The 26,493-nt window shown below is 41.1% G+C and overlaps 1 protein-coding gene across 14 annotated transcripts in view; it reads right to left on the bottom strand.

The window, feature by feature from the left end:
* Lar (tyrosine-protein phosphatase Lar) overlaps nucleotides 1–26,493 on the bottom strand; it is a 509,997-nt gene that overhangs the window by 21,306 nt on the left and 462,198 nt on the right. For 13 of the 14 annotated variants that reach the window (XM_076769144.1, XM_076769145.1, XM_076769143.1 and 10 more), the window contains 4 exons: nucleotides 20,583–20,765; nucleotides 3,699–3,809; nucleotides 2,355–2,630; nucleotides 1,686–1,970 (listed from right to left, as the gene is read on the bottom strand). In XM_076769144.1, the coding sequence (XP_076625259.1) occupies nucleotides 1,686–1,970; nucleotides 2,355–2,630; nucleotides 3,699–3,809; nucleotides 20,583–20,765 (855 nt within the window). Of the gene's footprint in view, nucleotides 1–164; nucleotides 202–1,685; nucleotides 1,971–2,354; nucleotides 2,631–3,698; nucleotides 3,810–20,582; nucleotides 20,766–26,493 lie in introns of those variants that run through there. The other variant, XM_076769157.1, reaches the window with a different exon arrangement.

The following is a 26,493-nucleotide window of genomic DNA, read 5'->3' as shown; positions in this document are numbered from 1 at the left end:
AGGGGCTAGGGAGAGACAGAGACGGAAAAATACAGAGCGAAAACGAGACGTCGAAGCCGCGACGCGCCGAATACGATCCGACAAAAACACTAATACATGGTGCAACACAGATAGAGGGGGGTGATTTTTGGTGATAGGTGGAAAAAAACTTTCTTGTCACTTACATGAATCAAATCGTGCGTCCACCGCGGACAGCATGGAAAAAAAGGTATAGTTTCCCTCAAAAAACGTGTCAAAATTTGTTCCTCCTTTGTGGCGCAAAAAATATTATCTACGTGCAAAAATATCGTACGCGTTTGCCGGTATTGATACACCAGCCTATCGTTTTTCGCTTTTCGTTTCGCGAGAAAACCCGGCGTGTACCGCTCGTACTGCTTTCTTCTTTTCGTCATGCGAGGGGCTCGCATGTTTTACGGGACGTACGAATGAAATGCGAAATTATACGATTCAAAATAACCGTATGGCAAACGACGTTTTACCGTTTTGGTCGTGGACAGAGATTCGTTCGAGACGAGTCGAATCGTTTATGGTTATGAAAGCACTTTAAGCTGTCTCGAAAGAATCCGTCTACTCGAATGATGTGGCAAGGTGTTTCATGTGGATCCCGACGAAGCACAGTGGGCCAGAAACGTTGAGAAAGTGGCCAAAACCGAGATAATACACGATTGTTTTTAATAAATTGTACAAAAATTCTTCTTACATTTATTACTCGATTATTATAGTGATAACTTTCTCTTTAGTACCTTGACTTTGGCTAGTGGAATCGTCGTTTTCGCTTTTTTAATCGAAGTATGTTATTTTCATCTTTTAATTGCTATCCTTTTTTATTCTATGTATGTACAGTTACTCTCACTTGTATTCATACACTGTAATGGCGATTCGCTATAAATGGGAAAAAGCTAAACAAAACTTATCAATGGTGGTGGCATGTTAGAAACACTGGTTTTGGTCCGATCACAATATGATCACGATACGATTGATTTGTTTACTGTTTTATATTATTTATACCTCTCTATCAAATATACTAATACTACAAAATAGTAAACAACATTTGGTAAAAATATATACAGGCCAAAATAAGACGAAAGTCAAGAATACCAATTTGTTGATGGAGGATTCGTTAAAAAGCTATTAACAATTAAATTCAAAAATATCAAATCGTTCTAAAAAAATTATTTTCGGCTGTGGGGGTCAATTACAATCATTTTTGGTCATTACACATACCCCCGAAATCCTACTCAGTTTCGAGAAAAAAATTCCGTACACTCGGAACTTTAAACGTTAATAACTGTTTAACGAAACCTTCATTAACAAATTGGTATTCTTAATTTTCGTCTCATTTTGGCTTCTAGAATCCTCCATTAAAATTTTTCCTAGGGGTGGCCGAACACCCTGTATAAAGAGAATTCATAAGTTTCTTTCCATTTATAATAATGTACAATAATATACAATCACCATCATAATAGTGTACGGAATACGAGTGGGAGTAACTGTGTATATATCTTTATAACAATCTTTAACAACGCTTTCACGTTTGTGGCCCTCTGTGCGCATGAAGAACGCTCCTGAAAAAACCTGAAGCGGTAATTGAATTGGCAAGACAGACGATTATTGCGAAGCCGGTTGATGTCGTCAACGCTAACGGAAGGAAGAAAAGAAATTCTTAATCGGAAAGTTGTACTGACTCGTCTCGCCAGTGGTGACTATCGCCGGGGCACTTGGGGGACTACGCCCGTTGGCGTTCACGGCTATCACGTAGAGCTCGTACTCCGTGTAGGGGCTGAGGCTCCGGACCAGGTAGTACATCGTCGTGATGCCCGATATCTCGGCGAATGCCTGATTCACGTGCTTCGGTTTGTGCTGGATCACGTAGTAGAGCAGCTCGTCGGAACCTTTGTACGACCATGTGAGCTTCACGGACGTCGCGGTGATGTCGGAGACTTGAACGTTTTCCGGAGCGCTTGGCAGAGCTGGAAACGAAAAGCAATCGCGCAACCAACGGTTTTAATCGACACGACCCCCGTGCGTTTGCTCGCGATGCGGTGGCGATTCTTAAAACGAACGTTCATTTTACGAATCACCACTGTGAGAAACTTTCGATCGTCACAGCGGGCTGGAAACGGTGTTTGGCAAGAACAAACGAAGCAAGGAAACGTACAAAGCACATTGCCCGTAACGTCTCGACGTGACACACGAGTCGATTAATTGATTAGTCATCGAAACAGAATCGCGCGCTACGGTTCGCGGAGCGAGACCAACGACCGTGATTGATCGTTGTAGATTACGTAGTCTGTTAGCCCGCTAATGCGATCTTTGTGGATTTACGCGGGATTTCGATCCATCTCGATACGAACATTGAACTTTCACCATCGTGGTAGCTTCTATCACCCCGAGATAGGTGACAGCCTTGCACGTGTAGTTGGCTGACTCCTGGATGTTGGTGAGCACAAGAACGTTCTTTCCGATCGGCAGTTTGTCGTCCGGCGTTAAATCGGTCGCTGGCTCCTTTCTCCACTTGACGAAGGGCATTGGGGCACCGGCTGCCACGCAGGTCAAGTTCAAAGACGAGCCCAGCGTTACTTTTTTCACGGCAGGCGGTGGAATCGAGAACGAAGGCGGGACGCGGCGAACTGGGGGGGGCAAACGGTTATTTATTTATTATTTATCCATTTATTATTATCGTTAAACAACATTACCATGTGATCCAAACGAAGCGTTATAAGCTGGGGGATGTTATTTGGACAGTTCTTATCGATTTTAGTAACGTTTACTCGAAAGATTATAAATTCAGTTCATTTTTGGCTTGTTTATCGTCACGGTTAGAACTATCGTTTTTTCCTTTTTGCAGAATTAAATCTCGTTTCTTCGGTGCACGGCCGATTCAATGAATCGTTTATATTTACATTCGTGTATACGTTGTTTGCCTAAAATATGCAAATCATGCGCATTGTGGAAAATATGCAAAATATAAACTATATTTCCGAACCCCTTTAACAGACGAAACAAATTTCAGTCTGAGTCTCACTTTTCTATTTGTTTTCAATAAAAATATGCGTTTGCACGGAACATCCTCGGTCTAGTTGCGATTGGCTGCATCGAATGTTGTTTTAAAGGTTCGTGTATTTGTAAAACACTAACATGATTGCAGTTCTCGAGGGCAGAAGAAATATAGAAGGAAAATAACGAAAGTTTGGAACAAGGGACTCGTTGCTCTTTTAATAACTTTGGTATAATGTTTAACGAGTACGATAGACCAACGATTATGCTTATAATTATACATTGGCAAGGTTGCTGATAGAGCAAAGGGCAAAATTGAACCAATAAAATTTATCACGAGGAATCTATAATATTACTGATTATTAAATGATCAGAAATTACAACATTGTGATATTCAAATTTCGCGAAATCGTTACGCGAGTCATCGCGAGAAACGTCCTGTCTCCTGTGTAACGTTTGCAATGCGATTCCAAGCATGCGAATCCTTTGTGCCGTCAGCTTAGTTTAATTACGTTGCGTTAATTTTAATTACAACCAGGAAAACGACTGGGTTTACCGGACCAAGCTCGGACTCGCGCACCGTTTTTGTAATAAATTTGTTAAAGCCTCGTCGTCGTCAACGGCAACGGAGATAAGAACCTCTTTATTGAGATTTCGTTTCAAACGTTCCTCACGTAGCTGTATGTTCGGATCCAACTTACCCTTCACGTATAACATGGCCGACTTGGAGTACTCGGTGCCGACAGAATTGTTCGCCACGCACTCGTATTTTCCTTGATCCATCTCCTCGGATTCAGTAATTTGCAGCTCGCCTGGGAACACACACAAAGCGAGAGAATCTTTAAAATTTTTATTTCGATCGATCCCTTCGACGCAGTCACCCTTTCTGTGGCCCCTTGTTCTATTCGTTAATGATTTTTAACGATGGCCCTGGAATACGTTTGAAAGGGAAAAGAACGCGCTTAACGTATGTCGAAGCAGACTCGGTCATGTTCGAAATACTATATCATATAACAGGTTATCTTATTTTTTGAATAATCTACACGTTTCGAAAATAGTCTTTCAATGAATGAAAAAAAAATCAGAGAAATTAACGCAACGAATATACTTCATCGATAGTTCTATAACTTCAAATGCATAGTGATTGTTACATAGAGGGTGTCCAAGAGGCTTGCATACAAACTCTGTCATCATATCGTATAGCTGGGAGTAAGTCGAACGTTTCGTTAAAATGTTATTAACTTTCTATATGTAGATGACAAATTAAATGTTATTAAACGGTGCAATTTAACGTGTTTACATATATCATGTAGTATATCGGGTGTATTGCGTGGTGACACAAAATTATCAGTTACCAAATAAATATACAATTACGATAACCGATTCAGTTGAATTATAGTCAGAGCCTCAAACGAAAATAACAAACATATTTACTGGCAACAACTGGGTGGAAATTACTTAAAATAATTATTTCAAATAACGTGATGTGAAATGAAAGATCGAAACGATTATTTCAGAGAACTATTCGAACATAAAATTCGCCCAGGAGCAACGTGAAAAGTAGAAAAGCTCAGGGGTCGTTTTTATCGCGGTACCGCGTGGCCCCATTCGTATACATTTTAATCCGTTCGTTTCCTTGGAAGTTATCCTCGGTCCAAAGGGACGTTTCCCGATCCGACGATCGTTTCGGGTTAAAGTTTGAAAAGTACCGGTGGACGAGGGGCGCGTCTGGCGACGCGTGTAAATGCGGCAAATGAAATATCAACGGACTGGTTCTCTCCAATGGGTGTCTACACTTTACACGGGTCGTTGCGGGGCTCTAGCTCGGTTTTTCCGCCGCTAATTGAGTTGGTAGCTGGTCGAGGAACGCGGCAAGGAACGCGCGTCGAGCGGCGAGGGCGAGGAAGCTTCTATGGAGAGCGGAAGGGCACAGAAGGGGATGGTATATAGAGGCGACCAGGGGGGGGAGGGAATCCGTTTCAAAGCCCCGTTACAAAGGCCGTCTATTCCACTTTCTGTTTGGCCTGGCCGGTTCGTGCGCGATTTCCATGATGCATCAAGCCCCTTAGCACGATACCACGATGATGAACTAGCTGTTACGAGGCGTGTGATTATCTCCGTAGACGTCACTCCTTCGGTATAATTCAACCCCTCCTTGGATATCTCCGCCTCTCTGCTCCCTTCTCTGTTTCCCTCCCTCGCGTCCCTGCTCGTTTCTCGACTTCCGACTCCCGGCTGCCGCCGATCCCCCGGTTCCCAATGTAAACACAACGGATCAACGGGGTTTGTTTTCCATCGTTTCGACGTTGACGTTTTGTCGAACGACGATGATAATTAACGACGGTAATTAATGGCCGCGTTCGGAACGGAGAACGTCGTACGACAGTTTCCTTCCGCCGTCGGAACCTTAACCGTCGACGGGGAGGAGGGCGGAGTGAATCGAAACGTCGAGGCTTCGATATTCGACGAGCGTCGGGTTTAAATATTTTCTTACGAGTGGCTGGCAACTCGTACGGATTTATAGGGTTTCGTTGTAAACGTGACTCCCGGGCGACGAGAGAAAGAGGGCGAACCGAGGGTGGGACGAGGGGCGGGAAGGGTCGAGGGCAGAAAACACTCCATCACGAGCGAGAAGTCGAGGCGGTTTGATATCACGTACGATCGGAATACATAATCGAGTCTCATCTACAATTTCCAGTAAGCTGACCAGGAAGGAACGCATGGTCATATTGTTATCCCATCCAGTCACGTGCACGTTGTTAGCGCCGCTGTGAAAAACTTAGATTGCCGTGAACAGCCGAACGCCGGAAACCGTTGCTCATCCCTTCGTTCTATTCTGTTCCGAAACGCTGGTTCTGCTATATATCCCCCCCCCCCCCCCCCCACCCATCCCCGGGGAAATCCTTTCGATTAGTAACTACGCGTTCCGAATCGCTTGCACAGACCCAGGAGTAAACAGTCAAGGTGAACGTCCCCGATTTATACTCGTTTCGATTTCATCAAATATTAAGGGGTTGTTTGTTCAATTTTTTTCAAGCGAATGTTACGTCTAACTTCGTGGTTCTTTGTTAGAGTCTATTTAACTATACTTTAGTTACATATGTACATTTCTTTATGTAGTTTTAAGTAATTGTTTTCTACTATTATCTCGATAAAGACACGTTTCAATGTCTAAAACCGAAATATTGGAAAAACTCTTGATCAGTACGTTTATCGTTATTAAAATAAAAAATAAATGAATTTTTTTATAAACTTACGATTTACTCATCGTAAAAATATAATTTCTGCTACCGACGGGAGCTAGTAATGCGTGAAATATACTGTACCCGGTTTTTATCCGCGCAAAGAGTTTGTTAACTCATCATCCCCAATTAAACGATGTTCCACTGTATCGTTTACCCACATCGACATGAACTTCCGACCGTCATCGGTTAAAATTTACACGAACGATCGTGCGTTTAATGCGGTCCGCTAAACGTAAAGCAGAAAACGCGAGGTGGGGCTCGGCCAGCAAACGCAATTGGACTTTCCGCGCGCGAAACACCGGAAGGTTCTTTATGAGTTCAGAATAATCATCGCACGCGAGCCTCTTTGACACTAGTACGGGTCTAGTTACGAGACGGGAACAAATTCTATCGCGTCGACGCAACGGTGTAACGCGCGTATCTTCCATTCGGGTCCCCGATAAAACTCGATGACGTTCAAGTGGTGTACACGATCTATCTAGGTTTGCGTTGCGATAACGTCAACGCGCACGAAAGGGCTCTTTCGCCGTGCAAAGAACGCGAAATTGAATAAAGATGAAAATCTATCGCGACGCTCGTTTCTCGCAGTAACAAATAAAAAAGAAAAAAAGAAGTAAATAACGACGCGACGATCTAGGAGATTTCCGAGCTCGTTCAAGAGACAATCGCGAGTTCGTGTCGCGACCCATTGTCGAAACGTTTACGCATGGGCCGTTCCGCGTTAAATCGATTACTCTTGCCCCCCCCCGGGTCAGCGATTTTCGTGATAACGAATTATGTTTTGATTCGTACGAAATTAGATGGCGGTCGAGTCATCGTTTTGCTATTTTCGTATTCGTTTAAAAAATACGAGCCTCCGGAGTAGGCAGTTTTTAACATTTTCTTTGCCTCGATATCGAATTTAATTTCACAATCTGTTTTTCGACTGTTTAGGAACGCGTGTGCAAGTTTATATATTTGGTGTTTTCAACTGGAATTCTACTACAGTAATGATTCTTAAAACAGCGATGACTCTTGAAACGAACTCCATGCGTGATTCGTAAATTGAACATTTCCAGCCCCTCCCAGACCGTATTACATACGTTTCGCTTACCAGCTCGAGATCGTAGCAACGGTTTTGGCGAATATCTGCGGTAGATTCTTCTGTTTGGCGAGTCGGTCCCTTCGCCGTGCCAACAATGGCGGAACTTTTTTAGGAGTACGGCGGGGGCACGTTTCAGCTGTCAGTAGGCAAGGAGGAAACATTTTTCCTCGAGTCCCTTCCTCGGAGGGACGACAACAGACGGGTGTACGTCTCGGCATAAATATGTACAAAGATATCGCGGACGGAGAACGTACAGCGGGATGCGAGAGAAGGAGCAACCTGACGGAAACGTCGAAACTATTTGTGTGTTTACCCACCGATATTGAAATATCTTTCCCTTATATTTCATATTACGAGCGGTAAGCGCGAAATTTACGCTCGGTACGCAGCGACTCGTGCTTTATTCACTATCGTCTATTTCCCCTACTGTTCGTTTTCCTTTTGCCCTCCCAAGTGCCTCGAATCCGGCAAAGATACGGCAGGAAAGGAATACGGGATAGAAACCGATGTGGCCGATGACTTCGAAAGACGGGCGTGCGTCGTTCCCTCGATTCGATTGAGATAGAATGCAAACAGAAAATATGTTTACCTCGGGGCTACAGGCTTCTTCTGCTCGGTTTGCGTTTCTCTCTTTTCCTTCTCTCGTCCAAGGAAATGCACCAAAGATTTCTATCGTGTTCGCGTTCACAGCGTTTTAACCGTTCACGTAATTATACCTGGCCGCGGTTACTTTATCGACCACGCGGAAAAGTCAATCATAATTATCGGGAAATATTCCTACGCGCGAGAGACAGATTGCAGCGGAAAAAAAGAAAAGTCGGAGAATGGAAAAGCGAGGCAGAGATTCGTCCGCCATGCTTTCCCAACGGTGCACGTTCGATTCAGTCAAAATACAAACGAAAAATATGTTTACATTGTAGCCCGCGCTTCTGTACACCCCAATCACGTACGTTCGTTTCGTTTCATTTTTGAGCGAGCTTTTTCAAATGTAACTATTTATTATTTATTTACTTTTAACGTTACATCCGCCCGAATAAGTGATCAGCAACCACGTTAATTTTCAGAGTGCCTGCAGTCTCGTGTTTCCACAATGGTCGTGTTTCAGGGTGTTTTTCATACTTGAATTATTTAAAAATTTTAGTTGTCAACTCGAAGCACCGGTCTCTTCTTTTTCAAATAACAAGTCTTCCATTCAAATATATCGATCCATGTGCGGTGTGAGTTTAGAAATATTAATTGTTGCATTGATTTTACGAACGGTTCAAGTGCGAGTTTCGACTCGATCTCGATCTTCCGCGCTATCTGAAACGTTATTATTATTAAGACTGCTTTTTCCGGGAATTTAACACGCTCGACGAGGTGCATGAGTTTGTACGTTCTTCATCGCGCGAGGGAAGTAGACGTCGGTTACGCTATAAACGATCGACCAATCTGTTAACACGTTCACTACCGGAACATTTTGATGAAATGTAAATTGGAAAGGTGTTGGCGATTCTAACGTTTTCAGCTTAATTAGGATCGTCTTTCGATGAACATACCACGCGAAAAAAGGGGAATCTTACTTTTAACGAATTTTCAATTCAACGTTTGTGCAGTTTTGACACTAACTGTGTCGCATTGCAGAGTAAATATTCGAGTTTCACAGTTACAAGAAATTGAGGTATACCATGGAAGAATAGAAAATATCGAGAAAAAAAAACAGTGCAAGAAAGGGGAATGTTTTGGGCCTTATTGGGTATTATTTAATTGAAAAGCGCGACGTAAAATTAACTAGAAAATAGATTAAAGATCAATGATAGGTAGAAGATATAGGAAGAATTGTATTATGTATACTGGTACCAATTCGTGCATAATTATGGGGATTAAAATGTTTTGTTAACGATGTAAATATTGAATCAAACAGTTATGTGAAATAAAACACGGCTAAAGTGAAACGACATAAACGACGGTTGAGTAACGTTGCAGCAAAGACGAAGGAAAGTAGTAAAATAGCTCGACTACTGCTTTAAGCGACTTAAGAAGATGCGAACGACAGTTTTTTCTCAAGCAGAAAGTTTACCAAACGGATCTGGAATAGCTGACTGAAGTTAAAATTAAAAACATCTTGCTTTATTACGAGAAAAACATTATTTTAAATTGCTTCTGTCTTTCTCTTGAAATTATGTTTTTCAATCTAGCCGTCGCGTAATCTCCGGAAGCAATCATCCGTTTTTCTACAAATTTTGTGAAAATATTCTGCGTAAATTGTCTCCAACGTAGCCCATGATTTTCTCTATATCTCCATCATTTGATTTTATAGAAATGTTTGAAGTTGATTTTTTCATTTCTAAATTTTACGCTGCATTGGAAATAACAGATTTTTGTTAGTCAATATAAATGTTGGTTTGAGACGTTTCAGTTACGATCGGGAGTAAATAACTAGACCATTTTATAATATATTTCACTTTTTAACAATTGAAAGATAGAGTTGGAAGTTACATTTATATTTTCTGAGATCTTTATATTTTTTATTTCGTAATTAGGAGAGAGGAGGTTTTAAAGTAACAGGTGCAAGTATTAATAGTCAATTTATGACAGCGCTCTCAGTCCGAAATGTTCCATTACTAATTATATTGTGTCGTGCGCCAAAATGGCGATTATACACTGCATTTTAATCAGTGTTGGGCAAAATGTAATTCGATTACATTAGCTACGATTATTTCGGCGAAGTAATTATGTTGCAATTACCCTGTCATTACATTGTAATTACACGATAATTACACTGTCATTTCATTGTAATTGCACGATAATTGTACAGTAATTATACCCTTGAATGATTTATGATTATCATTATACGGATAATTATCGTGCAATTAGTTTGTAAAAGTAATCGTGGTGAATGAAATTATCACATTTTAGTCAGGTAATGAAACATTTTTTATTACTTTAGTTTCGATTTTGCCTAAATTTACCATCGTTTCTTCGTTCAATTCGTTCTACGTAACACTGATGATGGTTTTTGTTTTATTTTTAACCTTCCTAAAATTTATGGATCTTATTTAAATTCATTTCCTTCAAAATTTCAATTTGAGAATCGTTTTAGTTCCACAGTGAAAAGTTCTGTCACTCATATATGGATGTCAGTCAGTGTTAAAATGAAATTAGTTACGTTGCAAGAGATTGCCAGAAGTATTTGGGGGAAAAGACATAATTATTTGTAGGTCAGCCCGATACTTTTAGACGGTTCAGGAGCGGCGTATTCCTTCAAAATACACAGTTGTTACGACAAACGTTTCTCTTTCGGCTCGCGAAGGGTTGTCGGAGCGCAGCGGATTAACGTCAGAAACGTCTCGGTTCGCTAATATAAGAGAGAACGACGGAAGACGAGAAGATTATGCGGGCATGAAACGTCTTTCGCGAGGATTCGAGGCAGCCACGTCGGTTCGCGAATGCGTTCCGCCGGAAAGGAAATCGAATTACTCGTTGACGTTCCCACACCCTCTCCCCCTGCGTCGTTCTATTTGCTAGCAATGAAACGAGCCGTTAATTGTATGCAAACGTAGCTACGCAAGGTCGTTTCGTTTCTTGCGGCCAACGACTCGCGGAGTCGAAATGAAAATTCCACTGTCGACGAGACAAATTTTCCGACGCGTTTAACCGCCGGGGCAATTTTTTTTTCCATTCACCGCCGTCCGAAACGGATCTGGAAACTATCGAGCAAGCGCAAGTCTATCCAGCAACGCTCTTCCTACTCGGTGTATAGTTTACGCTTCGAAAGATGGCAACTTTTTTTAAAGGGGTCTTCTAACAATCCGCGTCAAACAAATCGATTCTTTTTGGGCATCTTTTTAAAGTTAGGAATCTTGAAAATGTGTTTACAAAACGGTTTGATGGAATTCGTAAAAATAACGAAGTTACAGCCATTTGGGGGGAACAGTAGTCAGTGGGTAAACGCGTTTTTCTTGAAGCTATGATTTCGAAACTGGCTGATACGATACCACGAGTTCTGGTTGAGGAGACGTGTATTTATAATTAGGACTAGGGATGTTTAAGATCTGACGTGTTATTCTATTTCTTTGTTAATCTCAAAAACGAGGAAAAATTGATACTTCGACTTTAAAGTGTTACCAATAGAGATATTGATTTTTTTTTAGTTCGAGCTACGACTGTATCTTCACTAAGTAGAATACATTTCGATACAGTCGATACAGTCATCTGGTTCTTCGAGCTCCTACATTTTTAATTATTTTATGCAAAAAAATTAGTTGTACCATGCAAGAGAGGCGTGAGGAAGTCGCAGAAAACGGTGATTAACGAGTGATTAAAAATAAATGTAAGAATTGTTATTTTACACTTAAAGTTAGCGTCAAAAGAATGACACGACGGGTTGACCTAATATTTGGACTCGGTTGACTGGGCTAATAAAGAAGGCAAGAGAGTGGAAGCGGGCGAGAAAGGTAACTTAGTCGATCCCCTGGTCCGGGTATAGCCGGCGGCGTCGTAAGTCAACCCCCGTGGATAAAGGGGTGGTCTAATGGCCCGAGGGGAGGTTCTCGATGGGGTTAGGTGGGCGGGAAACACGGTGGAAAAGAAGATCGTGGCTCTCTATAGCTGCGTAACGCGTCGGGCGGCAAAGAGGTGAAAGAGCAGAGGGTTAGAAGACCGGACGAACGGTGAGAATTCCAGCAGCACAGGTGTTAAGACGAGCTCGTTTCACCTCGGGCTTGTTTCGAACTTTGCTCTTCCCCTGGCGCCTCTACGACCGAAGAAACTTCGCCGGAGAATATTTTACGAATGTCGAGTGGAAACGTTAAACCTTACCGGCTCCGAGGCCGGTTAAAAACCGTGGAGGACCATACCATGGTTTACGTCCCTCGACTGTCGCGCGATTATCGAGAAGCTGGTCCCCGGTAGCGAGAAATCGTGATATAACGCGTTTCGCGATTCGAGCCGCCTTGGTTATTACGACGATATCCAAGGTTCCGGTGTTCCAGGCCCGGTGCATTCCGACATTATCGTTACGGACAATTACAGAAGTTTCGAAACGATCGGGATATTATGCCGGAATTAAGAGGGGAAATAGGCGAGCTGCGAGCGCGAGGCTGCAGCGAAGAAACGACGATAAGAGACTGGTCTAAAAGAACAGGCGAACACCGAGGATCCCAGGGCAGGTGTTAAGCACCGGCCGTAGTAGCTCCGGGCTTGTTTCGAAGTTCAAGCCCTGCTCATCAAGCCTCGGAGCTTTAACGCTGGAAATTTTACGAGTGTTGACGAAGCGTTAACTGCCCTCCCACGCTTTTACTTTGCCCCCGTCCCTCTCTCTCTTTCGAGGCTTTACACGCCCGGGCTCGGGGAAAATATAATTTAACGATTCTCGATGCGTTTAGCTTTTCGCCGGTTTAGGTCTTCGTCGCGTAATTACGCGTCGTGTCCTTTGAGCCCCGTTTCCGGCGGTTTCTCGCTTCCCGAACGCGACACGACGCTCGAGGCGCGTCGGTGGTTTCGGCTCGCGGCTCTGTCTTCCGCCCCCTGCCGCCCCCCGCGAACGCTGCCAAAGGTCTAATGAAACGTTAAATTGGTTTATCTTCGCGTGCCGGGGAATCCGCGCGAGTTTAATTCTCTTCAATTATCGTAAAGTGCCCCGGACGCTGACCAACGCGGCCGTTATTTTAATACGCTGCATACGGCGGGGGCTGGCCGCCGTGTCTAACTTTAATTAATTTGTCTCGTTTGCGCGATAAACGGAAATGGAGATCCGCGACCGCATTGTCCGGGCGTGTAATGCCACGTCCTATACCCGCTTTCCGTTCCTCTCGCGCCTTTTGTTTCCTCTACCCGCGAAGAATGTCGAAATTACATTCGCATCCGAATGTGGCGTCGCCTCCCATGCTCGCCACCAGAGGGGTCGCGTTCTCACAAGCGCTCGACCGACTCCTCGACCGATTTCACAATATCCCAGTCGTCTAAGGCAGGGCCTGCTAGAAAACCTTACTGACGAGTTCATTAGCAGGCCCAGACGAAACGCGCCCCCTCCTTTCCTTTTCTGTTCCCCTACTATTCCCCTACTGTTCCCCGCTATTTTCCTGCATTTTCGATCCGGTAATTTCCAGCCGGAACACGGTGTGTATACGTACTTCGAACGACGTTCGAAAAGTTTTCTTCGTCGAAACCTCTCCTCCGCGCCCATCGACCCTGGATGGGATTTCGCGAAATTTAACAACAATGCCGGAGCAACGAGGGCACACTTTCGGGAGTTTCGAGCGCCACTCTATAATAACCCAAGGATACTTTGATATTGCTAACGTAAATTGCGAATGTACACACTACCTTCAACGAATGCAAACAACGGTACTGGCCGACTTCTAACAATAGACGTTAGAAGCGAACGTTATAACGTTATGGCGCGGTACAGCCCAGCGAATTTAATTTGTTGAATTTGAGTAACGCGAGCACGGTCACTGTCCCTTCCAACTTGGCATTTGAATACCACAGCTTATTAACTCTAGAAAGATGTTCTTAAAAATATGCTACTTGCCACGTTACACTACCCAATTTAATAATACGTCGCAAACCATTCGGAAGTTTTCATTACCGATATTCATGTTACTGCACGTTGTATAAATAAAATTATGTTGGCTTTAATCGATGCGAAGAATGTCGTGCGACTGGTTGGCGTTGACGTTTGTGGCCTTTGAAGGTAGTAATTGGTTGTCTGGATACGAGAACGTTTAAAAAAAAAGAAAAGACGAGAACAAAAAGGGTTTCCGGACGGAAAAGACGCGCGTTAGGAAAGTTAAAATAATTCCTACAAAGGACTCATCCGTTTTCGTTGAATATTCTTTCTCGTTAATAAAGTTTGCTCTAGTCAATAGTCAATCGTTAAGTTAGTTAAAAATTTTAAACAACATGAAAAGAGTTACGAGACACAGATCTGAAAGAAGTAGAGTAATTTCTGATGAAGTTGTTTCTCCGACAAATGTAATAGTATACGATGAATGAATTAATGTTCGATGATTTCCATTATACCAAAAATGAACATACCACGTCCTAGGAGCGACGTTCATTTTAAGAATGATTACTGTACCCGTATTTCAACCGGTGGCAAAAACCTTGGACACCAGCGTTCGTTGACGTGGAAGCCGCCTCGCGACTTTCAGTCGTTAAACGCGTTCTCATCCGTGACGCGCGGTTACACTTTGTCTCTCCTTTCTTCTCGGCGTCGTCTTTCGCGATACCCTCTACGATCTCTCCACGCTGTTACCCGTGCCATCCATTTTCTTTTCGCGGAAGTTAGTACGCGGATACACGCGGGAAGTACATTGCCCTCGTCGTGTACTTTTTGCAATACATTAAGCCGTATATTTTATGGGATATACGTAGCGACGGTACCGTATGGCGTCGGCGTACGCCTTCTGACGGTATTGACGGGGGTGGGTGAGCCTTCGCGAAGACACGCGAATAACGTTAAGGGAGCGAGCGAGTGACTGATGCGACTAGAGGGGAATGCTTTCCGCTTCGAGCTTGTCATTCTACCCCTCGACTGTTCTATCTCTCGCGTTCTGTCGGCTCTTTTACGCTTCTGCTCACCGTCGAGGGCCCAATTCCTGATCAGTTTACCGAGGAATTTGATTAGGGGAACCAAACATATACAGTATAGGGAAAAACTGTGACTTGTTCGTAATGTTCTGAGAGCAATGCAAAGTTACAATAACAGATACTGAAACAAACTTTAGGTTGTTGAGTCTACAACGGTCTAAAATGAAAATTTTAATCTTGCAGAATATTAAACCCCTATGAAATTAAAAAAATTACTTCTCAAATTGGGATCTTGAAGGAAATTTGGATAAAATGCATGAATTTTAAAAATGTTAGTTTATAATGGTCTAAAATCATAATTTTAGTCTTGCATAATATCGTACGGTTTTGATTTCGGCAATGAATGCTTTAAGCTATAAAAAGCGTGGGAGCATCAATGGTAGAAAATGTGTTTGATTTCCAGAACGAGAACGATCGTGAAAATATTTTCGAATAACGAGATTCTTGAAGAGAGATGTCAATTTACATTCGCGAAATGACATAATTAAACTGCAACCACCGTAATCAGCTCTCCTCTCCCAGATTTTGAAATATCTGTAAATACGTTTGGTTCAAAAGTGAATATTTAAAATCGCATTTTAATGAATTTTCGATCCCCGTCGCGTCGGTCAAAGTCTACTCGTATCCGATCAAATTTCCGCGGGCGAGAAGTCCCCTGGAGCGTGGTGTGCACCTTCTGGAACGCGTTTCCTCGCGAGAATCTTCGATAAGATGGCCGCGACCGTGCGTTTCCGCATAGGCGCGGACGGAATCTGCGACACGACGACGAGCACGCACGCGATATCCCCGTTTATACGTGCGACGCATACGACACAATGGTTGCACGAGTCGTAAGATCGACGAACGTGCGATATTCAGTTACTCGCACTCGTATTCCTACGCTATAACGGTCATTTACTATAAATGAAAAAAGAAAATGTTCATGATTGTTCTCATGAATTGATTGTTATTGAAACTGGTTCAATAAAAATGATTGTAATTGCCCCCTGTAACCGAAAATAATCTTTTTAGAACGATTTGAAATTTTTTTTTTCGTCGAAAAATTTCAGCAGCTACCCTCTGTCGATTTTTCTTAAAAATTCGTTTTTCATTTTTGATAAATTTGCTTGGCATCCTACGGAAATTTTGTTTAGTACTTTTTTGTAGGTACCCATGAGCTCTACTTCAGAAAAAAGTTTCATTGAAATATATTCGCTATTGTAGGAGTTATGGCTGTTTGAAAATTGGACCATTTTTATGGGGTTTTTCTCATTTTGCAGGGTCAAGGACCAACTTTTCGAATATTTTTGCGATTTGTATATATTCTCCATCGAAATACGCGTAGTTTGCTTTTTTAAACATTAAAATCGTCCAGTCCGTTCAGAAGTTATGACGTTCTAAACATACGCGTGAAATTTCAGTGAAACATATCAACGGTATGGTCAGACATTACATTTTCGGTAAAGAATTTTTTTCTCGAAATTGCGTAGGATTTCGAGGGTATACCTATTGACAAGAAATGACTGTAATTGACTCCCGTAACCGAAAATAATTTTTCCAGAACGAATTAGAAATTTTTAATTTCGCCGAAAATTTCACCACATACTCGAATTTTTTTCTCGAAACTGCGTAGGAATTCGAGGGTATGTCTATTGACCAAAAATGATTACAATTGACCCCTGTAAACGAATAATAATTTTTTTTCGTCGAAAAATTGTAGCACCTATTGGAATTTTTGTTGTGTATAATAACATATTTTACGATCCAACTTATAACGTACCGGTCGACGTGCGCGCGTAACTCGAAAACAACTCGTATCGAACGTTCCCGTTCGATATAATCAGGGATCGTGGGCGAGGGAGGGAAGCTTGTTTCTCAATGTCGTCTGGCACCGGGGGCGTCGGGAATCGGCCCGCCGAGTGGTCGGATCGTAACGAATTTTATGGAAGAGTCTGTACCCGGGACACGCGCTGGATGTATGCATAACGCATGCACGTACACGTAACAGGGAGCACGATACAGGCGAACGATACTAGGAGCCGGGTTTCCTGCATCTAATGTACACTTTTCACGTCGCGGCAAACTGCGCCGTCCGCCGTAAAGATAGTCGGGGGCAAGTGTACGCCGGTATTACGTGACGTGCCGCTCGATAATGATACCGCCATTGCGATAAAAACAAAGTGAACGTTAGATATATATATATGTATACGTATGCACGCGTGTGTGCACAGTCGCGTACGTAACCCGGGACGCGACGGGGGGAAAAAAAAAATAATGATAATAGGTTACATCGTGCGTTAGCGAAACAACCTTGCTCGTTCGTTTCCGCCGTTATCGCGAATTATATTTCGCGAATCGCGCGGCTCCTCGTTAACATTCGGTTCTGTCGTCGACGTTTTTGGTTTTTCATCCCTCGGTCGGACGTGCCATCGCGTTTATGGAAAGAACGCGTACGGGACGGGGCCCCGAGTTCTCGTATTTTTTTTTTTTTCCACCCACACAGATTTTTCGAGTACACACTCGACGGACAGTGGACTGGCTCGCGAAACAAATTGGTCGAGAGAGCTTATCCAGATTTTCACGAACGATCGAAAGATCGTTCGAGTTCGTTAACGGTATCGAGTGGGGCTCGAGTGCGCCGCGAGTAGTATAGGTCGGCCTTTGCAACGACAGTGGTCATTACCTCGTTCAAGAACGCGTCGAAGGGAACGCTAGAACGTACAGAATGCCTCAACGATCCTACTACGACAACGATACAAATATGAATTGGAAATATCGAAACATTGAATCCGTGCTCGACTAGCGTGTAGCGCGCGGACGCGTTTTTTAAATTTAAATATCGGTCCGAAGATTGTTGCATCTGACTTCTACTTAAGCAGTCTTTTTAATAAGCTTTCTCTGTTTTGATAGCTTTTTTATTGACTCTGTGATAATATTAGCACCGTCCAGTGATTACTTCATTTGAATATCACTAAGTATTGGTTATACCCGCTTACATATGAATAAAAAAGCGACTCTTTTGCAAAGATTAAGAAGCCGTCTCGAGTAGTGTGGTAAATTCAGTTTGTGCACCATTTGATGTCGTTTAATTTTGCTTTATAACATCTCTACGTATCTCTAACCGTTGCAATCTATTACTATCGTTTGGTCACTAAATAACGAGAGAAATTCAAGGAGTAAGAGCACAACTTAATAAATTATGCTGTAGGCTTAAGCATGTATTATAATTTAATGAAATGGGAGCTTTGCAAAGGGTCGTTTCAACCCCTAAATACACTAACTCGTATCTTACGCGCATTCTGAACTTTTTCGAGAATTAAAATTTCCCATAAACGCGTAAACATTCGCAGTCTAATAATTATGGACCGAAAAACGTCGAGGAATGGTAGCAGAAGTTCCGGGGGCGATATGGAGTGGCAATTTCGTGATTTACTCGTAAACGTCGCGGACACGGGGTTCGTTCGATTAAGCATAAAGTCTTGGGTGTTTGGCAGTTTCATCGAAAACGTCGATGATATCGATTCTCGAACGACCAGACACGAAGTGTACTTCGCGAGCATAGCAGGTGCGCCGCTCTCGGGAAACGAGATGGATGTGCTGGATGTTCCCATATCGCGTGACCACTCGATCAACGCTACCGCGAGTCGACAGTGACTTACGCACTCTGGCACTCGACGAGATATGACACGCGCCACCGGCTTTCACCCTATTGTTACCTGCCTGTACGCCGCGGCCAAACATCTTCGATTTATCTGCCATCCATATTTTTCTTCCCCTCGATCCTTTACGCTATCTCCGGTATCCACTTTGTTCGATATCCCCCCCCCCCCCCCCCCCGTCCCCCCACGTCGATCGAGTCTGTAATCTTCGTTAATAGATTTTATACAGTCTGTTTAACAAGAACGTGATCGGGCACATTTTCGTTTGACAGCCGTTACATCGAGAACCCTCGAACGAGCACGCTAGAAGGGCTCTTTCGCTGGTGAACAACGTATTTAACGACGAATACCGTGTTAGCCAAAAGATGCCAAGCTATTTTCCTTCGTGTTCGTTAGAGAAGCCAAAAAGCATTACGTACACAAACAGTATCAAACAGGATAAAGCAGTATCGCGATCCGGTAGTTCACCGATCGGTGTTCGATATCGTTTGACACTGTTTTATTCTGTTTGATACTGCTTGTACACAAATGCCTTTGACTTTTTCATGTACTCTGCGGCAGTTTTGGTGTCTCTAATATACAGGGTGTTCGGCCACCCCTGGGAAAAATTTTAATGGGAGATTCTAGAGGCCAAAATAAGACGAAAATCAAGAATATCAATTTCTCGACTGAAGCTTCGTTATAAAGTTATTAAAAAATTAAATTAAAAAATTTCAAATCATACTAAAAAAAAAATTATATTTAGTTACAGGATTCAATTACAAGCATTTTTGGTCATTAGACATGCCCTCGAAATCCTAACCAGTATCGAGAAAAAAATTCGGGTATGTGTTGAAATTTTACGGAAAAAAAAAAATTTTTCAAATCGTTCTAAAAAAATTATTTTCGGTTGCAGGGGTCGACTGCAATCATTTTTGGTCATTACATATACTCCCGAAATCCTATGCATTTTCGAGAAAAAAATTCCTTACCGAAAATCTAATTTCTGATCAGAAATGTCTGCCTGAATTTTCATGCGAATCTTTAAAACGTCATAACTTCTGAACGGATTGGACGATTTTAATGTTTAAAAAAGCAAACTACGCGTATTTTGGTGGAGAATATGTAGCAATTATAAAAATATTCGAAAAGTTGTTCCTTGATTCCGCAAAATGCGAAAAACCCCATGAAAATGGTCCAATTTTCAAACAGCCATAACTCCTACAATAGTGAATATATTTCAATGAAACTTTTTTCTGACGTAGAGCTCATGGGTACCTACAAAAAAGTATTAAACAACTTTTCTGTAGGGCGTCAAACAAAAATACTAAAAATGAAAAACGAATTTTTAAGAAAAATCGACAGGGGGTAGGGTGCCTAAATTTTTCGACGAAAAAAAAAAATTTCAAATCGTTCTGAAAAAATTATTTTCAGTTGCAGGGGTCAATTACAATCATTTTTGGTGACTAGACATACCTCCGAAATCCTACCCACTTTCTAGAAAAAAATTCGGGAAGGTGTGAAATTTTTCGACGGAAAAAAAAAATTTCAAATCGTTTTGGAAAAATTATTTTTAGTTGCGGGGGTCAATTACAATAATTTTTGGTGAATAGACATACCCCCGAAATCCTACCCACTTTCTAGAAAAAAATTCGGGAAGGTGTGAAATTTTTCGACGTAAAAAAAAAATTTCAAATCGTTTTGGAAAAATTATTTTTAGTTGCGGGGGTCGATTACAATAATTTTTGGTGAATAGACATACCCCCGAAATCCTACGCACTTTCGAGAAAAAAATTCAGTACGTACGATACTTTAAACGTTAATAACTTTTTAACGAAGGCTTCATCAACAAATTGGTATTCTTGATTTTCGTCTTATTTTGGCCTATGGAATCCCTCATTAAAATTTTTCCCAGATTGGCCGAACATCCTGTATATAAATCCTCTTTCCTATATTTTATACACCTTTCAAATGATTTGTTCAGTAGAAACAACGTGTCTCATAATTTTGTCCACCTCGTACGTTTGAGAATTAAAGTTTTTGAGGTGAATTCCCGGTACTTACCGGTCTCTAAAACCTTGTAGCGTGGATTGGTCGTGTCGATGGGCAAACCGTTTCGTACCCAGGATATGATCGGGGGCGGTGAACCGACAGCCGTGCAGACCAACACCGTGTTATGGCCCACTTCGATCACCTTCGACGTCGGTGCTTGAGATATCAACGGGAATCCGTTTGGCAGTTTTTCCGCTGTAACAGTCAGAATATAACGAGCTATTAGATCGTAGACAACATTAAGTTGGTAGATTTATAGCACATCACAAACACACAGATTTGAAATCTTAGATTGCAATTTGGATTATAATAAGTATCAATGTTAGCACTCACTCAGAATGTTATTTGCAAAATAAATTTTCAAATTAAGAAATAAACGTAAATTTATATTACATTAGAGCTTTATAGCACATCGCAAACGTACAGATTTGGAATCTTATATTAATAATAATAAACTGCCTTTAAGCTTTCGTTGAAACAAAGATTGGACGTGATTATCCGTTCCTCTTTATTATTCGTAATTTGTTAAACAACACGGAACAATCGGGGTCACGGGAGTCAAAGTTGCGGGTCGTGGCGATCGATCATGCGGTCACGAAATTAGCTCAGACGTGGAACGGATATCACTCTTCGTTTTTCAAGAGTCATTAAATCTAAACGAGACAGAATGTGTTAAGGATCGATAACGTTCGTGCAGATTTGTCGCGACTTTTACGATTATTCGCAGCTAGGAAAACTTGAAATTCCAATTAGGACGAGAAAACCTTGAAGTTCCGTCTTGACTCTCAATAGCGATTGACGTATCGCGAACCTACGTTGACACACATTTGCAGGGGCACTTAACCGTTCCACTGCTGAATTAATGCCATGGTAGGAAAGACCTCTGTGCTGAATTAATTTCTCAATTTAGATTTTCATAATTATACTTATAAACGTGTATGAAAATTAAATACGTAAGCCAAGAATCGTACGAAATCCAAAATGTTTACACACGTACATCGAGATTCTTTTTAACTCGAACGTATAGACTAACGTTGTTGCAGCAGTTAGACTCAATTATGTTAATTTGGTAGAAGAACCAGAGTTTGGATTAAGACTTCTTTCGAGAGTCCCCTAAAATCGAATATTCGAAATCGTCAGGGAACGCGTGGGGTTTCCAAGCAGCGTGCTCCTGAAATAACATATTTTAGACAATTGGAATTCCTTGAGATTTCGAATTAGTCGGGAGCAGCCAACGAAGAGCAACGGAATCTACACAAGGAATTATTCAAAAGCAACGAGCTCTTAATTTGTTACACTCTACGAGCAACGGATTTCTCTCAATTAGCCGCGAAGCATCGGCTTTGCCATATTAACCAGTTTATCCTCGATTGGCCGGTATTTCAACAGTTGTGCAACTTCCTAAAAAACTGATCAATCATGTCTAATTATTTTGCAAGTTTGAATAAAAAAACGTATACGATGGATATACAAAGTACAAGATATGCAATTATACAAAATACTATACTAATTTAAAATATATAGTCTATCAATGACATATTTTTTTACACAAATAATAATACTTTATCAACCAGTGATAAGGTGCAGAAGTCTTTTTGTATAGATATTACATTAACACAACTAATTTCAGTATAAAGGGTGTATTTCTTGGTAGAGAAGAGACTAATGTTTTAAGACTACTCCATTTAAGTTAAAAAGGAATTACGTAGAGCTCAGGTTTTTTATACCGTGGTGTAGTTGAAATTCCAGTATATTGCTTTGTCTTCAGTTTGTGCTAAAAGAAGAATTTCTTGGTTTTATTCCGTTATTATAATAAAGTTTTTATAGTATTCATAAATGTTAAAGCCACTTGGCTTGGGTTTACGTTGCAGGCGATAAAGGACAAAGCGTAGGAGTTGACCACAAAAAGTGGTCGCACATAACGTGTTTCCCAAAACGTGTTCTGGTTCAGATAGTAGTACAAAATGCAACGACGAATTTCACCCGTTGAAAGAACAAATTATTTAATCTAAATTTTTCAGTTTTCATTTTGTTTCCGAGTTATCTATCAAACTGAAATTAAAATCCCACATTCTTTTGAATCTACATAGTTTATACATACTTTGGAAATTTTGTTCGATGAATTTTTATATTTTAAACTGCAAATGCGTTAAATTTATTTCGAGTTTCTTTTATTAGAATCCGAAATTTGACCATGGGGTGGCAGAAAGTTGTATAAAATGATGGAAATTATTTCTAAAACTTTTCCACGCATAGGTAATACAAATATAGATTGAGCATACGTCAGTTTTATTTGTTATTAAAGAAAATTATTGTCTCTTCCAAACTATTTTGAGCGGTCCTTCGAACCTTTCGGAGCACAGCATCTGGCGTTGCAATGCGCATCGTGTGTGATTATTGCGGAATCGTAGTCGCGTCGCGACGTAAACAGCATGAATTCGTAATTATGACATGTTGTTGGAATAGCACAATTCGTATGACAAGCAATAAGACGAAGGAATCTGCGTTGCGCATTCTGAATAACAGAACGGTTGTTATAGTTGCTAAAATAAGGAAACCTGACTAATGAACAGTGCTACAAATGAGGGCGCAAAGAATAATCGAGCATTCTTAATGCGTTTGCGTCATTAAAATATTGCGTTAGAGTATTAACAAAACTAATGATTTTAAAACTTTGCTTTGCAATATCACGAGAATATTGGTAAAAGTTGACTGTAATTTTCATAGTACTATTCTAAATTTTTAATAACACTTTTAGCCTACATATAAGCCTGCAGACACCACGTTATTTGAAACTTTAAATGTTCAAGGTATTTCGTCAGATTTATAACGGAAAATTTCAACGTCGACGATAAGCATTTAATAAACAAATGGTTTTAAGTGGTCTTAAAAATAAAAATCCAGGGATCTAGAGGAACGATGGGTCAGATGCGATCTATTCATGCGTTAAGCGGCCCACACGCGCGAAGAGTTATTGAAAGTTCATCCATGGATTTGGTCGACCGTCTCTTTCGCTCGTCTCTTTCTTCGGGAAAACACTTGATCAATCCTAACAAATCTCTAGTAAAGAAGAGAATAATTTTGATAGGCTATGTGTCGTCCAAGAATATCGTACGTTTTAGAATTTTCAAGCTATTCAGCTTTTTACATCTTAATAGAAATTCTCCGAACTTTGACACGAGATTGACTTAATATTTTAATTAGTTAGAGACGTTAATCATTTGTTCAAAAGATCGCGGAGCCGTTGAATATTGCATATGAATAGTTTAGTAGAATCAGTTATACTGGCTTGATTTATTATGAATACGTTTCCTGCGACGCGACTTTTCTCGTGGACATTTTTATATAAATTTCCAAACTCTAGTTTCACTAGACATATATCTCCAGATATGATAAAAAAATGAGTTAACAGAAATTGACGAAGGCAGACATTGAGTAACACTTTCCCATGTTATTGGAAAGTTACAAAAATCAGAAATATTATTTAATTTAACTAACGTACTCGTATGGATAAAATAAGTACACGAACAATGTTCGTAGATCTAGTGGTAAGTGGTTCATTTACATGGCGATAATTGGGATTATAGGTTTAATAAAGTCCCTATCGCTGGGCTGACCACGCGTTTCAAATTTTCTCTTAACTTCATGCACTAACTACTTTACGTCGTTACCCTTATCATGTCGTATCTCTTTAATCATCTTGGGGTCATATTGTGGCAGGTAATACTATTTCGAATATCTCGCCAATGTAAAATTGACATTTCCACGCTTCTGTCACGAAAAACTTCGCTGGAAAAAGCTAAAGTATAACAAGTTTTTCTTACAGGACGAACATTGAATTTCCTTATTACATTGGTGACTATTTTTTCTTGTATATATTTACTAAATTCAGTTTTTAAATTTTCGATATAGTCAGAAATTTAGGTGTCATTAGTCTCGTGGCAAGCGTGATCCTTCGGTTTTAGGAAGTGTTTTTAGATGTCAGATTCTTTTGACAAGTATTCATTTTATACAGTTTTCATATTTAGTATGTGAAACCACATTTCAAAGTTCAGAAGAAAGGATATAAAAGTTTCTGTTGTTCGTTTAAAAAGTATTATAAGATTGTCTCGACTAAAGCTTGATGTAAATTTAATTTAAGCTAAAAAAGAATTGTTTGCAAAAGTTCAGGAAGCAGGTCGTTTGAATTGAACGTACACATTTCCAGTAAAAACTCGTTTTGGGTCCGTCAAGGTGCTGTAACGTCTCAAGTGTCCCAGGTGTATACATATAAGATCCCTCGCTCCTGTGGACAAAGTATACAAAGGAGAAACCGGGAGAAGGATCAGTACACATCAACTATGTGCCAGACTTGGCCACTTTTATTACAGTAAAACGGAAATGGTAGTCCATATCAAAGTATATTTTGCTCGAAAAGATGTGAAATCAAACAGCATCGAATCGCGTACATTTCTCAAAGTTGTTTTGAAAAATGTTCGTGGAAAAGTTATACCAATGTTATCGAACGTGAGGCCCTTGGGCGAAATTCACCGTGGGCGACGATTCTAGCTGGTCAAAATATAAACAAAACTAGTACCCTTGGAATCGTAAAAAGTAAATTCGACGAAGATCTCAGGTAGTCGACTAACTGAACGACGCGAGGTCTTTGCACGGGAATTTTCGGTATTCGTCGCGAGTTGTCGGAAAATTTCGGTGTCTTCCTTTCCTCCCTGCAGTGTTTACTCGACCGTCCTTCTGTGCGTATCGCTGTTCAATCCTTAACAACTTGGTTTCGTGGTTATCGAAAGGTACGTAAAAGCACGTTTTTGGTATATTAACACGTTCACTGCCAGATCAAAACCGTATAATATTCTGCAGAAATAAAGTTTTGATTTCAGACCATTGTAGGCTACATAGCCTAAAATTTGTTTTGCTACTTATTTTTGTAGCCTTGTTAAAATTCACAAATTTTATCCAAATTTGTTTCCCTTGACATCTTAACTCGAGAATTAATTTTTCTAGTATCATAATGGTAAATCCTATCATCCATATATGGATGACGTGGCAGTCAAAGTGTTAATTTAGTGTTACCGGTGAATCGTTATTAATATTGTGCAAAGATATCTTCGGTAGTGTAAAACCTGTTATTATTCGCTAAATTCCTTCTCAATTAGTTATCCGAATGAACGTGAAGAATGTCTCCGTAGAAATGGACGGGGGTACTGGCCATGGAAATCGAAGTCCCGATACGTCGATTATAGGTTCGACACGCGGTGGTACGGCAGACGGTCTGAAAGTAATGCCGGCGCGTGGTTGGCATGGAATCGGCACAGGTTCGAAGCCCGACATCCCGTGGCCAGTCCCGCGGGATCGAAAGTTAGGAAAAGCCATTGGAACTACGAGGATATCCCATTCCCCGTTTCCATCTCTCAGCACTGGAAACAGAGGCTTCGTCTCCGGGAAAACGGTTCACTGATACCAGGGGGGTAGATGCGGCTGGATATGCCGGGTGTCCGAGTGTTCGAGAATGGAATCAGAATTCAATATACCGGAAAAAAGTTCGTAAAATGGTTTATAGAGCAGGCAAGGAACGAAGGGGGAATACAGCGGCGGTGCTCGATGCCTCGAAAATTCCTATTCTCGGCCCCGTCCGCAAGAAATCGACCGATTTATTTACGTTTTTACGTTTCCCGGTATGCCTCGAAATACACACAGTTACTCCCCACACTCGTGTTCCGTACACTATAATGGCGATTGTACATTATTGTACGCTGTAAATGGAAAGGAACTCTTTTATCTTTATTAATATTGTTTTTTGTTATTATTATATTAAATAGAGAGATTTTGTGTGCTCTGTTATGGTAGACAGAGAGATACAAATAATATAAAACAGTAAACAAATCAACAACCGTTGTGTGTTTTCCCATCTCCTGTACTGCACGCG

This window comes from Colletes latitarsis, chromosome 7 (genome assembly GCF_051014445.1).
Source record: "Colletes latitarsis isolate SP2378_abdomen chromosome 7, iyColLati1, whole genome shotgun sequence".
In the NCBI taxonomy this organism is placed as follows: domain Eukaryota; kingdom Metazoa; phylum Arthropoda; class Insecta; order Hymenoptera; family Colletidae; genus Colletes; species Colletes latitarsis.
The sequence above is the reverse complement of the archived record's forward strand: the minus strand, read 5'-3'. Positions and strand labels throughout refer to the sequence as shown.